Source organism: Alnus glutinosa, chromosome 2, assembly GCF_958979055.1.
Source record: "Alnus glutinosa chromosome 2, dhAlnGlut1.1, whole genome shotgun sequence".
In the NCBI taxonomy this organism is placed as follows: domain Eukaryota; kingdom Viridiplantae; phylum Streptophyta; class Magnoliopsida; order Fagales; family Betulaceae; genus Alnus; species Alnus glutinosa.
The window spans coordinates 33,628,050-33,644,192 of record NC_084887.1 but is presented as its reverse complement, the minus strand read 5'-3'; the positions used below and the strand labels follow the sequence as shown (position 1 = coordinate 33,644,192).

At 36.7% G+C, this 16,143-nt stretch overlaps 2 protein-coding genes across 2 annotated transcripts; one reads left to right on the top strand and one right to left on the bottom strand.

The window, feature by feature from the left end:
* The first annotated feature begins 4,935 nt into the window (after window positions 1-4,935).
* LOC133861504 (uncharacterized) lies at window positions 4,936-7,127 on the top strand. Its single transcript, XM_062297290.1, has one exon. It carries the CDS (start codon window positions 5,255-5,257, stop codon window positions 6,920-6,922), a length of 1,668 nt encoding a protein of 555 aa, XP_062153274.1. The 5' UTR covers window positions 4,936-5,254; the 3' UTR covers window positions 6,923-7,127.
* A 2,858-nt stretch (window positions 7,128-9,985) lies between these two features.
* LOC133859626 (uncharacterized) lies at window positions 9,986-14,890 on the bottom strand. Its single transcript, XM_062295090.1, has 3 exons — window positions 13,874-14,890; window positions 12,565-12,713; window positions 9,986-12,018 (listed from the first exon to the last, which is right to left on the bottom strand). Exons 2-3 carry the CDS (start codon window positions 12,704-12,706, stop codon window positions 10,715-10,717), a joined length of 1,446 nt encoding a protein of 481 aa, XP_062151074.1. The 5' UTR covers window positions 12,707-12,713; window positions 13,874-14,890; the 3' UTR covers window positions 9,986-10,714.
* Between the last annotated feature and the right edge of the window lie 1,253 nt (window positions 14,891-16,143).

Here is a 16,143-nt window from a genome sequence, read left to right as displayed (position 1 = left end):
TAAGTGCACTGATAGATAGATGTAAACGACACAGAATAGCTGAATGAATGGAAGTGAGACTAACATGAAAGGAGGAAACAAAAAACCCTTTCAGAGATACATTCAAACTTCATAATGTATGTATGTATGTATCTAATAAATTAAGTTCAGAGACTGACAATAATATCCTGAAGTGGCTTGTTTCTAGGAGAAATAATGCTACTTGACAATTAAGCTTACATCCACTAAGCATAGTTTACCTAAGTTTAGAATCAGGAGTGGCTTAGCTAGGAGCATTAATAGATCAAAGTCATCTTCCATAGGGACAGATTCACATTTATCTCTTGAAATTTATTGAATTAGAAAATTTTGGAGTAATGCAGCATCACAAAGCAAAAGAGAACACAGTTCTTGGCTTGTTACTTAGAAACTAATAGAAGTATCTTGCCGCAATATTTTCCAACAAGATTCTATTCATATGAGCAATGAGAAGTCAACCGTATTAGACCTTTTACCTTTTAAAAAAATTTCTCAAACCAAATAAGTACTTTTTATAAGCAAAAAAATGAAGAAAAAAAAGGACATGTAATGTTTTTTTTTTGTCATTTATTGTAACTTTTTTACATCAAAATGGTTAATGTGGATCCATGTGTGCATCTTATGGTCTATGTGGTTTGTTATTGTACTAATTAATCCATGGGGTGTCAAAAGCACCTTGAAGGTTCCTGAGATTTTCAACCGGTCCAAAATGGTCTACTAGGGCCAAGATCAAGTGAGGTTTACGTAACTCACAATTGGATTTTATCTTGCTTGACGGTTGATGGAAACCGAATGCTAAAATTTATGTGCTAAACATCCACCTCCTGAGTCAAATTTTTATTTGTTGAAACAGTTTTTGATATGGTTGGACTTGCGATGGGCTACCAGTAAAATAAAAAAAAAAAAATTTAGAATATCTTAATCCAGAGATCGTAAAATGCGTATCCCTCTTTATGGGAGATTATATAAGTAGAATTGCTTGAGTGGAACCCATGGTGGAGTTTATCCCCAACACTAGGCAATCCTTGTTTCATTTAATGGGGTAAATCAATAATTTGATTTTGTGCCAATTCATTTCCAGCATATTACTATTCTCATTTCAAATGTGGCAACAACATTTGATCTTCCTCTACTAGTTTCATATATAGTACTGATGATGGCAAACACCCTGCATGTTGTGATGGTATGCAGACTCACATCACATGTTCTTTTATTAATTGTGACACAACACAATCCTAAGATACTCCATGCAGATTTGTATATTTGTCGAACATGCTAATAGTGCAATGTGTGTTGAATGTTCAAGCTCCCATAGAGAATTGTTTAATTCATTGAGTTTGGGAAAACCCAAAAAAAAGAAAAAAAGAAAAGAAAAAGGTGATGGTCCAACTGAAGTCAACCCAACTGGCCATTGTTGGATTAAGGTGGCACCGAACCGTTATCCTTCCACTGCCAGGAGCGGGAGGTAGTCGCTGCTCTGTAACCAGCCTCACGCAATGCCCTCCTCTCTAGGAGACACATGACCCAGGGCCTACGCCCAAGTCACATGGCTCAGCTCTTGGCTTGGAACGGGCGGGCCAGTAAAGAGCCACAAGAATCCGACCATTTAGGCTAGCTCAGAGTCCCATCACCGTAATGCCCCAACTCAGGCTACAGGCTCACGTTACCAAGCCCGGCGATCAATCACGTCTCACTAGAGCATTATAAATAATAGAAGTTCCTGGCTTGTTATCGATGTGGGATCGAGGTACAAATGTATTAGATTTGGCAGAAAAGTTGTGGTGTTCGGAAACTCTAATTGCAGAATGCGTCATTACTTAAATAGCGACGAGTATCGTAAACGTAGTCCACCTTAGTTTTGTTTCCATTGATGCAGAAACCAGAGTTTATTCGCGTGGAGATTGGAAGAGTTCAGGCAGCTGCTGGATCAATCTTGCTATAGAACTCTCCTTGGAAGGCTTCGAGGCATATTGCTTGCTGCAGAGTTCGAAATTTTAAAGCGTAGTTTCTCTTTTGTAAATCAATACATGCGAGGAAGCTGATTGTGTAGCTAGTTTCTTTCTCACTGATTTATGTATAGAGATTGAAAAAATGGAACAATATTTCTATTGAATATCAAGGTTCCAAAAGAAAATGAAAGAATGAGCTTCAATTTTGCAACTCTGGAAATTCATCAGTAACGAATGAAGATGTATAGGTGGAGCAAAAACCAGCTGAATGGCAATAAGTAGCAAAGTGAAGTTTCACTCCTCCACCTCAAATCAGCAATTGAAGCCACTAGACACTTCATGGTAGCCATGGATGGAATCTCTTTTCTCCTGCTCCACTGAATTCTTGCTACATTCAAGTTGACAATATCAGTTTATTAATCATTAGCTGTGATGAACACTGAACTCTGGACAGCTGTGTATAACTTTTTTCATTTGGTTTTCCTTGTGAATCTGTATAACCATTACTTATTTTATTTTATTTTTTTTGAACACTTGAAAGTTAAGCCCTCAATTGTGTTGTGAGGATGGAGCTCCTAGAATTTTTTGTTCTAATTTTATGAAATTTGAGCAAGTAATAAGAGAGGTATTGGGAATCGAGTGTTTCAAACAGCTCGAAGTGTAGGGTTCACCTGCTCAAAGCACTCGAACCCCGGCCCTGTCTCATTTTCTACCTGAATTTCGTATAATTGGGAGAAAGAATTGATCCCAATCATATTGTGAAAGTAATTTTTCTGCAATTTTGCCGTATGGTTGAAATGTGATACACAATGATTGAAACTACTGGTTTGGTACAAATATTATGATCCTCCATAATTGTTACTGGTGGTTTTTGGTTCTGTCATCTGTGACCATATTATAAAAATGTTTAGCTAATTAAAATTTATAGCTTGCATGCATTGCCACTGATCCTACTAGCAAGAATATTCCGGGGCTGGCTCGTGGAGAGGTGTGTGTCACTTTAAACATCCATCGTCCCTTTAATCAGAACTCTCTCATTTGGGATTTTTTATCTTCATCTATCGTTCTAAAAGATTGACTTTCAATGACATTAAAAAGAGAGTCCTCCAAAAAACTAAGGGGTAGAAAGCGAAAGTTCTTTCTCAAACTGAACGGATAGTTCTAATCAAAGCAGTGATAATGGCGATTGCTTCGTATTGTTTTACCATTTACTCCAATTAGTTATTGAATTTGTATAAGCTAAAAAATAATAATTTTATATTCTGAAAATAGTTTTTGAAGTGTTATATATTTTCATTTCATTTAAGAATGTATAACCCATTGTTGAATCGGAAATGCTACTTGTACTTCTAAGTGTTTGCTCCCTAATGTGGCAGTAAAAAACACCATTGAATTTTAGACAGGTTAATTTGTATATTTCACATCAATGGTGATTTTTACTGCCACATCAAAGAGTAAACACTCTTAGTCATGTATCATTTATCTTGTTGAATCCCAAGCATGCAAAAAGAAAAATGAAATAAGATCCTCTCTATTTCACCAAGTATCCATTTTATGGTTAGGATTTGAAGTTGGTACATTAACCGGTCTATATGAAATTAATGTTGACATGTCTTTTAAAATATTTAAATGATATAAAATCATCTACACTGTTAAATTGAGCAACTTGAAATCCTGATGATTAAATTGATAGTATCCATTTTATTTGAAATTGATATCACATTAATTAGTGCCCCCTTCTTCTTTTTTCTTTTTTTTTTTTCATTTTTTTTTTTCATTTTTCACTTTCATGAACATAAATAAAAAGTTTTTATGGATTTGAGTTGACGTAAAATCTTTATCACATTTATCACCCATGTGAGTTTTGAACTTCCCAAATCATTTCATTGGTCATGCATCAATTTCATAGATCAAAGAACGTTAATTTATTGAAAATGATTATAATATGCCACCTTTCTTTACTATGTTACCATTAAGAAAAATGTATCAAACTCATACACACTTGATCCATTGATTTTGTTATCCATACCTCTAAACAAAACAAAAGGACAAAATAACCATAAGTGAGTGTTAAATCTCAATTTATTCTAAAAGATTAAGTTATAAGAAATGATAAATTTAATCATTTAATTACTATTTTAATACTCCTCCATTAGAGGTAACACGAGAACAAGATTTGAATTCATAATATTTGTTATGACGTTCATTCTAAAACTTTAAGCTATTAAAAATAATAAATTTAATCATTTAAATAATATTTTAATATTGTAATAACACATGTTCAGAGAACTCAGTATTCACCTATATTAGGGTGTGTTTGGGATTGCGATTTCGTAAAAAAAAAATACAATTTTAAACCAAATCGCAGAAAATGAATCATTTGATAATTATGTTTTTAAAATTGCGATTTGAAAATACAGAAAAATGATGTTCCAAATCGCAGTAAATGTTGTGCTTTTTTGAAAACACAGAATTTTTAAAGGCTAACTTGCGATTTTAAAGTCCAATTATATTTTTTCCAAATACTTAATTATGTTTTTAAAAAATTACTTAAATAACATATTTTAAAATTACTAATTTAAATCATACATTTTAAAATTACAAATCTAAAGACCTAAATGCACCTTCGAATGTACGCTCTTTAATCTTGCAGTAAAAGTAACTATTAAATTCAAAATTTAATGGTAAAAAATCTAAAATTGGATGGTAATTTTTACTCTCACCACAAATTCGCTAGCCTATGCCTATGCTTTATTCAGAGAGAGAGAGCGCCAAAATCTTGCCTAGTAATGCGAGATCCTCGCTCTCTGTATGTACGTTTCTCTGTTCCTATTCGCGAATCGTGATCATAACTGCAAAGAGGTGGTGCCTTAGCCAATCTCTTACAGTTCGAGCCTTCGACGTTTTGCTTGCATATTTGTAGTAGCCACACACAGAGAGGGAGAGAGAGAGAGAGAGAGAGAGAGAGAGAGAGAGAGAGAGAGAGAGAGAGAGAGAGAGAGTGAGAGTGAGAGTGACCCAAAAGAAACTTCTTGCGTGGGGATCAAGAATCCTCAAACGGGGGTTTATTTTTCTCCAAAACACTTCCAAACGCAATCCTCAAGCTTGACTTTTTTCATCTGGATCTTACTTGATTCCTCTTATTCTTGAGCATTCTTTTGTTTTTTCCGGGAATGTGAGATAAAGTTTTGAGATTTCTTGGGTTTCTGATCTGGGTTTTTCTTTTTGGTTTCAGTGGGTTGAACTATAGTTGGACTTTCTTGGAAAATTCTGTTGGAAATTCTCAGATGGGAAAGGATCAAGAACAGAGGCACGTATGCAAGCTCTGCAACGAGACTTTTTCCAGTGGAAAAGTGTTGGGAGGTCACATGAGGGGTCATACGAGCAAGAATTCAGGCAAAGGAAAGAAAAAGGTGATCAAAAGTGACAAGGGTTTTGAAGACGGCGGGCATACTGGTTATGGCCTAAGAGAAAACCCCAAGAAGTCTTTTAAGTTTTCACGCTCAGAACATGGTACTTCAGATCAAGAAATCGTCTGCAAGGTCTATGGCAATTGGTTTGAGTCACTGAGGGCTCTGTTTGGTCACGTGAGGCATCCCTCAGGAACAAAAACAAGCGGAATTTTCTGTGAAGAATGTGGCAAAGGGTTTCAGTCACTAAGGGCTCTCACTACCCACATCAGGACCCACTCTGTAAGATTTGATTTATGCAATGAATCTTGGACTCATTCTAGCCAGAAGATGGAGATGGACAGCCAATTGAACAGTGAAACCCTGGGGCTCGTTCGCAGAAAGCGATCAAACAGAAGGAGGTACAAGATTCTTCCAAATTATTCATTTTCTAGTTTGAATGGATCTGTATCCTTTACTGAAACTGAGCAGGAAGAAGTAGAAGATGGGGCTATATGCTTGATGATGCTGTCTAGGAGTGGATTTAGCTCGGTTACAGAGTCTTCTGATAATGATTCTACGACTTTTGAGGTTAAATCATTCGGACAAAAGAAGAGAATTGCAAATGATAATGAAGATGGAATTTTTGCTTGTGAAGTCCTCGAGTCTTTCAAGACGAAGAGGACAGGGGTGGAGGATTCCGATTCTCATGTTTTGCCTTCTAAGATTGTCTTAGCTGAGAAGAGAGGATCCAAATTCAGTGAGAATGATTCTGGGTCTGGAAGTGCCGAGGAAATGAAGATTGAAATGGAAGCTTCTATTGACGAATTATACAGGGATGCTGAATGCGTGATGCCAAAGCTGGATGATGTGTCAGGAGATGAAATGGAGAAGGATAGTCATAACGGAATGAAGATCAAGCCCACCGAAGTAGAAGTGGATGAAGATTTTACAGAAGATAATGGATTGGATCTTGCTAATTCCGGATCCATGAAGTCTGGTTTGAACAAGAAAGCAAGCTTTGACGCTAGTGATGCTGAGTTGATTGGAAAGTCTTGCAAGAAGATGTGTAGTACTCCTGATTATGGATCTCTAAAGAAAAGTGAATACAAGTGCAAGACCTGCAACAAGAATTTCCACTCGCATCAGGCACTTGGAGGCCACCAGACAATTCATAGAACTAAAAACAGCTCTGATTTGAGAATTCGGAAGTGTAATTGCAAGCTTATCAATCTTGAATGTAGCAAGAACTCGGTGGAGCAGGAGATGAGTGGAGTGTCTCTGACAAGTTGCCAGTTCAAGGAGACTAAGGAGTACAAGTGCCATATCTGCTTTAAGGTTTTTGCATCAGGCCAAGCTTTGGGTGGTCACAAGAGGGCTCATGTGATTAAAACCTCTGAGATCATATCTGAGGAGACCTTGGCAGTAGAGCACCAGATTTCTGATATCTGTGATCTAGTTGATCTTAATCTCCCTGTTATTCTCGAGAAAGAGACCGATGTTGATGTTGGATTCAAGTCATGGTGTGTTGCAAATGATCAGAAGTATGAACTGATGGTTCTCTGACACCCAACTGAGAAAAGAGATTCCATCCATGGCTACCACGAAGTTTCTAGTGTCTTCAATTGCTTGAAGCTTCCATTTGCTGCTCATAGCTTAGAATTCAAACTAATCCCATTCAGCTGATTTTTGTTCCAACTGCGTTTTCTTTTGTTACTGGTGACTTTCCATAGTTGCTAAATTGTAGCTCGCTTCCAAATTTTTCAGTGAAACAGACAAAGAGTTGAATATCGAAAATTTTTGGTTGTTCTTTTGATGAATTACCTATTTTTGTATCTGAACTTTTTTGGCTCAAAGAGTTGAATATAGAACAGAACATGGGATTTGGGGAAATGCAATTTTTGGAATTATGTTTTTGTGTTTAATTTATGTGCATTAATTGATTATAAAATCTTGTTTGTTTGGCTACTACTCACAGAGGGGGGAGTGTGTTTATTAATTGTAAGTTTGAAGAAATAAAAGGTTGATGACCATCTAAACAATTAGATGGTGGACAAAAAGATGGCATCTAAGTTGAAGGTGGTTGTTTAGTCAGTCATCCAACAAACAAACGTGACAAAACATCTCACTTACCCTATCTAGTATCTTCTATAGTTTCTTTGCCCTTTGTCTGTAGTGCAGGAAAATTTGTATGCATTTATATTAGGCTTACCACAACCCCCAACCCCCTCCACTCTCTCTCTCTCTCTTCTATGACAGGACGGTTACCTTGACTTGATAGGAAATGGACGTAAACTTCCCAAATACATACAATTTTTTTTTTTTTGTTAAGATAAAATTCATTAAACCTAAAAGAAGATACAAGAGGAAGGGGTGTTAGACTCTACAAACACCCCCAATAAAATCAATACAGAGTTCAATAAAAACATTAAAAAAATAACTGAAAATAGGTCAAAGAATTGGCTTGGACCAATGTTTTCTCGGCCGGAAAGCTAAGAAAGGGGTTGTCAGATTGATAGTTTTTGAAATAGCGTAAATGATAAGTTGCTTAGAAAGTCGCTTGCTACAACAATAAAGGAGCTTGGATGCCACAACGAGAAAGATTGCTCTGAGATTGACTGGACTGGGAGGGCTGAAAAATATCTCCACTCCAATGTTTGGTGAGAGAGGTACCCTATAATTATTGTGCAGGAGACATCAAATCTTGCATTTTTCATAGGCTAAAAAGAAAGGGACATGCTGTAGAGAGGCAGAGAAGAAGTTGGAGTAGAGAGGAGATTTACATGAGAGCCATAGATCTACCAACCAGTGTGGCGTATAACACGCTACAAGGTGGTGCATGGAATGTAGCATAGTGGGTGGAGGGCGCAGGAGGGGATGGAACTAGAATTTGAGATGAGGGGGCATGGAACTAAAAAAATAAGATCTTTAAGGGTAAAAAATTAATTTTGAAGGGTCAAATTCATTAAACATAAAATTTAGGAAAAAAATTAAAACTTTTGGGGGAACTTCTGTGTCCCCACCTCAGGGGTAGTTCCATCCTTGGGCGCAAGTGACGAAGAGGGAGTCGATGGTGGCGGTAGGGGGGGCGTGGGTGGAGGCAGAGGATGGAAGGTGGTAAATCTAACTTCCCAAAGAGAGAGAGACAGAAGTAAAAGGAAAAAAAAAAAAATTGGAAGAAAAGGAGGAGAGGGGTAGCGAAAAATCTACCAATAAAGCGTGTGACGCCCACACTCAACGAATGTGATGTAAATAAGGTGGGTGCAGGGGCGAAGAAGGGGCCATTAGTGGCAATGTGGGAGTGTGTGGGTGGAGAATAGTAGATCTAACTTTTAAAACTAAAAAAATTAAATTAAATAAAAAATAAAATAAGAAAATAAAGAGAGGGAAAGGAAGGAGACAGAAAAAGGGGAGATGGGTAGAGGGAGGAGGCGTCCGCCTCCTCTCTCCAGGCACTCGCAATAAAGGGCTCTCACTAGGGGAGAGAAGATCTCCACTAAAAGAAATGATAGAACTTGGAGAGAGTGGTTTTCGAAATTGATTTATATAGGTGCTCACTAAATGCACATAAAAGTAGAGTAAATGAACAACCAGCTCAGTGGAAGGCTTGAGCTTTTGAGGGCTCTTTAGTTTTTGTTGGTTTATTCATCCATCTAACTTAGAGCTTGTTTGAAATTGCATTGAGAAATAGAATTTTTGTTTATAGAAAAAGCCAAAGCTTGACACTACTTTTTATTTACAGAATAACATTTTTCAATTGTACTCTTTATTTTGTATTATTTTTCCATGGAAAATCAACTTAAAAATTATTTGGTTTTTAGTTTCCCTATATTATATTATGTTATATTGTGAATAAACACTATTATAGTGTGACCTATATAGCAGAAAATGTTTTCAAGATTTTTTTTTTTAATAATGGTAAAATATATATATATATATATATAACCATTATTTTTAAAATATTTTCTATTAAAAATATTTTCTCTTAAAAGACCATTTTACATCAAAACAAACATTTTTTTTCTCCTCCTATGATTTATTATTATTATTATTATTAGTAGTAGTAGTAGTAGTAATAAGATGAAGGAATAATTACAAAATAGGAAGGTCCTTCTCACTGTAAAACCAAAGATCGAATAAAGTAAAGGTTGGGATATTGTCCGTTACACATTTGCATCCACGGCATGTCCCAGACTTGAGATAACCAGGACTTTCCGAAACGTCATCGTTCGGCCAAAGAAAGTGTCTCAACTCTCAAACCTAACATTGGTGTTCGAGTTTTGACATCACCGTCCAAAATGATGCTTTAATTTGACATGACACGGTTGTGGATCACTCTCCTCTGTCTTGCCATTTCGATATTATTGTGTAGATAATTATGCTTCCTTGCTTAGACTTGTGTGAGTTTCGTTTTATCAACTCCTCTATTTATAACCACCCACCACCTCAATTACTTTTTTTTTTTTGAAAAGGGCTTGTATTGAAAAGAAGAAGAATACAATTACTCAATGTTTCCTCCTCTTTTATATATATGTATATATATATATATATATATAGTGGACAAGGGTTCTTAGTTAATGAAAATGATGTGATGTCAAGCAATTAGACAGTACTAGGTCTCAGAAGGGGAAAAAAAATGCATATGAGAACACGCATAATTATTTTATTTATTTTTATAAACAATTATCACTGAGATATTAACAGGTTTCCAGAACAAACTTCAGTTCGGTTGACTGGAACCGAGAGTGTTTCATTGAAGCCCTTGGCCTTCTGATATGGAACCACTGCAGCCATTATTTCCAAGCCGATCCTGATGCTGGTAGGATAAATGGAATTTGTGTCTCGCAGACAAGGGCTTAGAAACCTACAAACTAAAAGGCAAAATTCCACGAGCCTTCTTTTGACACACTGAATACTGATGGAGATCAGATCAACCATCTTTTAAGAAAATACTACATACTTCCACATCTTCCAACAAGTAGTATAAGATCTCAAGAGGAAAACAGAATTAATCATCCTCTTTTAAAGGTGTATCATCTAATCCCAATATGCAAATCTCGTTTAAACTTCCCGTATGCTCCTTGGAAGGAAGGCCCTAAATTGAAGCCCCAAAGACTAGAAGTAAGAGAACTGGAGGAAATTAAACAATCAGCTCTAGCAGACAGTTGCCCATTGCCATCATTGCAAGATTCCTCAAAGGAAACAATTTCATTCAAACTCCAAATTGGTAAAAATCAGCTCTCACCCAACTATCATTCACCATCACAAGGCTCAGAAGTGTATCCTGGAATGCTTCATAACGGATCTTCCAGCACGATCAACCTCTCAACCAATAATAATAAGATGCATCTCAAGCGTTCATTCTTCACAGGACTCTCTTCTATCAGTCTCCTCATCAAGTCGACCACAGCTATCGACCCTATCCTGCTGAAACTCATATGATGTGCAGGAGTCATCTTGGATATCATAATCCTCACAATTACTGTTTGGAATTTTACCACAAAGCTCTAAATCAACATCACCATGACAGTCACTAAGGGAATTACTAACATGTGTACCTGAAATATCATCTACATCTCCCCCATCCTCTTCATCAGTTCCCATTCTATGAATGAGGATTTCAGCGTCATCTTCACAAGTATCAGTCTCTTCCTCAACCTCAATGTCTTCAAGGCAATCCTTTGCATGATCTTCCTGATAATATGCAGTGGCTTCTTGATCAAAAGGAGACTCCACCACAGAGTCTTCATCTTCCTCTGCCAGTACAAGTTCACTTGTTTGCCATTCATCATTGTCACTATCAATGTTTAGCGGATCGAATCTATTCTGCTCGGCACGCTTTCGAAGCATAAAGACATTGAAATAATAGCTCACAAGGTCCTTCTTCGTTCGAGAAGGGAAAACTGCTAAGAGATGGTCCCAAAAAATCTTACCCAAAGATGCAGGGTTAGAAAGGACAACCTCATGGAAGGCTTGTTCTTCCTCTTCAGTCCATCTCTCAGACACCTCCTCTCCCATCTCACAGAACCCCAACTCCCCAAATATCTCCTGCCCAAGATTTTCCCTTAATTTTTCTCTAGCTTTCATCACATGTTGTCTCACGCATCTGATAGAACCCCCGTCAGGGCACCTACAGTCACTTCTGGTTCCCCCACTCTCATTGCAAGAGTTTGCAGATGCTTCAACGTCAGGCATTGGAATGACACATGTACCCATCAGCAGCTCATTAACATCATCAATCAGGAAGGCTGCATCTGATGCGTGTAAGTGGGGAAGCTGAGAATCCGACTTATCCAGATGATCTGAAGAGATCTTCAGATCCTGGAGGCCCCATTCTGGAACAAAAACTTGATGCTCTGGTCCAACCGAAACTAGCTTTTGAGGAGGACAATCGGAAGGGGATGAATAGTTCTCATCAGACTGATATAAAGCTTTTAGTTGTTGTCCAGAATGAAAAAATTCTGGAAAAAATGAAAAATTAATAGCTGCCTCTGACCTAACATCAGCTCCAATAATACTTCCATTAACCCACAAAAATTGGGAAACGCTGCCATTAACACCAGCTTCTAATAACTTGGTCTCATTTGAGACTTCAGTGACTGGGTCATTTACAAGCCTTCCTTCGTCTTGAAATTTGGTAAAACTGTCCTCACCTTCACCATCTTCATATGGGGAATTAGGTCAGGAATAAAATTGAATTTAAACTCAAAAGAATATATTATGGGGCCATTGACCCTGATGTGACTGATGAAACACATGCAAGTGACAAAAAATTCACTGTGATAGGTCCAGATTAAGTTTTTACCGGTCACAAAAAATGGTTTATAAATATTTTTCAAACCAATCCAAAGAAAAACACATTCAATGCCACAATCCTGTTCTTTGACTCAAGGAGACTCTATACATGGGGAAAATCACACATCCCACAGCATGTTTTTATTTTAAATGGATCAACTTAAATCTTTTGGAAGGTCAGGGAAAAGATGGTGAGCAGCTCAAGTTTTTTTCTACAAACCTTATTTAGAATTCATCCAATATGGTCAACCTCTGTATCAAGAAATTGTAGTTATTTGGCCGAGTCATTATATGTACAAAACTACAGAATACTTATTATTTATAGCAAGACCAACATGGATGACACAAGATACCACTTTCCTTAACGAAAAATCTCGCACAACATTATATGAAAACTATCGACTCTAAATTACCTGAATTTCGAGGCTTCTCAGGATCACTGACAGGGACCATGGTAGTAGTATGAGCAAGCTGCCTAGCATGTTCCAGTTGTCTTGGTTGCTTAGAAGCAACCTCATAAGAATCCTCATCAACAAATGGTCGCTTGTGAAGCATTTTTGTACTGCAAGTTAGAGTTAGTTATACTTTCAGAGAGTGGAAACAGAAAATCTATAAAAGGGTCTTTGACATTTTTAGGTTTCATGTGAAGCAGAACCAAAAAACCTAAAAGAGGAACAAAAGAATGTTTTTCTTTTTCCTGTTTTTTTTGGTAGTTAATCACAACTCATGTAACTGCACGAGATTGAACCCATGACCTGACCCTCCACCCCATACTGGGAAAGGGAATGTAATTTGGTTGAAGGACCATGGGCACAAGAACTAACTTCAAAGAGAACAAGGTCTGATATACAATTTAAGCTAACATATATTTCAATAAATAAAATGTAATTACAATAGGCAACCGAACCAAGAGTAGGACAAGGACCAAAATGAGTAGCCTTGTATTTTCCAATAGTACATGGCAGCGAGATTTAAAATGAAGACGTCTGAAATAGTGGTTGTAAACAGCCACTATGATTTAGGGGCTTCTACGTAACCACTAGACTACTACTAAAATCACAGAACCAATTATAAGCTTCCACGCAAGCATGCACTTCATTGATGTACATCCTTATGTTTTGACCTATATTCTTGAAAATGGGACCAGCAAATGCCATGATGTAAAATTCCATGGAAAACAAAAGGCATCTACCTAGCATCATCCCTCCTATTAACCATCTAGTCCTAATACCCACTAACAATCTTCATTAGCCCAACACATGCAACAATATATTATTACCAAAAGCTACTTTTTCAGCTCATCCAAGCGAGAAAATGGCCATTTGTGGATTAAGATATATTTCATTTGCTGACTCTAATAAAACCGTTGAAAACGTTATGGACAATGAACACATTTGAATTTGGTGTATCTTTCTCTCTTCCTCTTTTTCATTCTTTTTTGTTTCATGAAAATTTGTTGTAACTTGCAAAATACACAAAAGAAAAAGAAAAAAAGAAACCGATTTATTTATGAATTGCCCAATGGCAGTATAAAGTTCAAAATCAAAAGTTCTAATTGCAACTATGATTATGCATCACCAAAAATTTAAGCCTTAAATAAACGGCCCATACTAGGTTAAAAGAATCAAAATCATAAGCTAACACATTAAACTAAAAACAATAACAACAGCAACCCATTTCACAAAATTTAAAATAAAATAAGAAAAAAATTGCATTTTGTACCTGAGCTATAGGAGCTGGTGAACCTGCAAAATTGTTGAAAAAGACCAACCAACGGGACGTGAACAATGAAAAACGATGAAGCAACCAAAACCCAGCTTATATAAATCCAAAATCTTCAAAACTCAAAATTCTAGATCCTATTTCAAATAAAAAAACACTGATTTACAAGCAACAAAAATTATAAAATACACGTAACACAGAGTGTATCCAAATAATTCGTAAAAATAATTGAAAAAATGAAAGGTTTTCGGAAATCCAAAGTAATGCTCAACTTTTTACAGGAATCCGAGAAATGACGACCGACACACAAGATTTTGGAATGTCAGAAACCGATACACGCAATAATATTTACATGTAAAACAAATCCTCATGAAATCGAAAAATTTCACTTAATTTTCCAAAGAAATGCTCAACTTTTCACAGGAATCCGGGAAATTTCGACCGACCCATATGAATTTGGATCGTCAGAAACCGACACACGCAATAAGATTTACATGTAAAACAAAGCCTTATGAAATCGAAAAGTTTCCCATAATTTCTCAAAACCCTAACCCTAGAATCAAAATTAGGGAACGGCCAGGTTTCAAATTGGGCTAAATCGACAGAGAAAAGAGCGAATCGGACGAAGCAAGACTCGATTCAAAGATCCGACTGAAGGATCGGAAGGAATCAGAATTGGAATTACAAAGATTTGGGATCAGAAAATTTGGACCAAAAAGTGTAAAATTCAGGAGCTTATGATTAGTACCAATTTATTGCTCGGTGATCCGAGGATAATTCACGACGCTGAAAACAAGAAACTGAAAGTACAAAAAATGTCAAGAATCCTATGAAAATTACCGAAGATGACACTAGATACGGGGGGCCCGGGGGGGGCACAGCCGGAAAAAAGATTCTGTCCGAATCCCTATGGTAACATGACAAACTTTTGCCACGTGGAAGCTCAAAAACCATGACTGCTTCCTCTTCAACTCCTCCTCGCATTCGGGGCCGGGACGCGAAAGATCCAAACCTGACCACCTATTCTAACAGAAGTACAGAACACTTCTTAACTACCAAACTATGTTGTTTTGTCCAAAGGTTTTGCTACGGTAGATTGCAAAATTCAATTGAAGGCTATCATAAGGAATGATATACACTTGAATAATTTTTTGTTTATTATTGTACAGAAAAAAAAAAAAAAAAAAACAATTTGAATGTTATTTTTTCCTAAGAAATTAAGCAATAAAGTGAATAAATTAACAAGAAAAATAGAGCTAATTAATGAAAAAAGCACGAGAGCTTTAAGGATCCACCTAACATTTTATTACGTATTTTATAAAGTTTTTTTACTCAACCTTGTAAAGAATCAACTATTCTAATAGAAAGATAAAATAATTAAGCACTAATTAAAAATAGAGTCGATTGAGCATTTGAGCATAAGTTTGATTAAAAATTCGATTTCAATGACATATTAAGAGAGATTAAACATTCACTATAAATTTGAATCATAACAAATCAAACAAAGTAAGCATTTGATATAAACAAAAAATCATAATGAATCAAAATATACTTGTCAACATGAAATTTTTCTCAAATTTAAAATCACCCATAACATTCAATCATCGATCTAAGAACATCCAATTAATCTCAAGAATACATAATAAAAATGCTAAGCTTCACATCTAGCCCTACCTAAAAAATTAGCTACTCATGGCCGTGAAAATCAATTTCATGATCAAAGTTCTAAGCATTAAACACAACAAAAGAAAAATAAAAACTAAGAACAGAAAAATGGAATATGTTGTTGTTGTAATCGAGTCGAGTCGAGTCGAGCTATAAAATGTGTGTTTAAGCACTGCTTATATACTAACTATTCAATATAGTTATATTGTTAATTTGCCGTCTATGTGGTTGCCGCAACACCATTGTGGTTGGTTGTTTTGGTTCATGTACTTCTTGGGTTGTAGATCTATGGGTTTTGGGGCCTCCTCACCGTCCATGTGCCTCTCCGGAGATCTCTCCGTAGTGGTCCGGCTCTTCATCGCCATCGGCATTGCTGTGGGTGGCCGCCACGTGTTGTTCCAGCGCACGTGGCTGTGGGTGTTTCTGATTTTTGGGTGCTAGATCTGTGGTGAATGGGACCTCTCCTCCACACATGCACCTCTCCGATGGCTCCTCTGGCAGTTTTCGCTTTTTTTGGTGGTCCTTCCAGCTGTTTTCACTCCGCTTCGGAGGCTTGTGTCTCCACACACCTATGATGCGCTAGTGCGAGAGGCTCCATGCACCTT

Excerpts from the sequence above, each read along its gene's own strand:
- LOC133861504 (XM_062297290.1), top strand. The coding sequence starts at position 5,255 with ATGGGAAAGGATCAAGAACAGAGGCACGTATGCAAGCTCTGCAACGAG.
- LOC133859626 (XM_062295090.1), bottom strand. The coding sequence starts at position 12,706 with ATGCTTCACAAGCGACCATTTGTTGATGAGGATTCTTATGAGGTTGCT. Across the intron at positions 12,019-12,564 it reads TGAGAAGCCTCGAAATTCAG|ATGGTGAAGGTGAGGACAGT; the intron begins GTAATTTAGAGT and ends CCCCATATGAAG.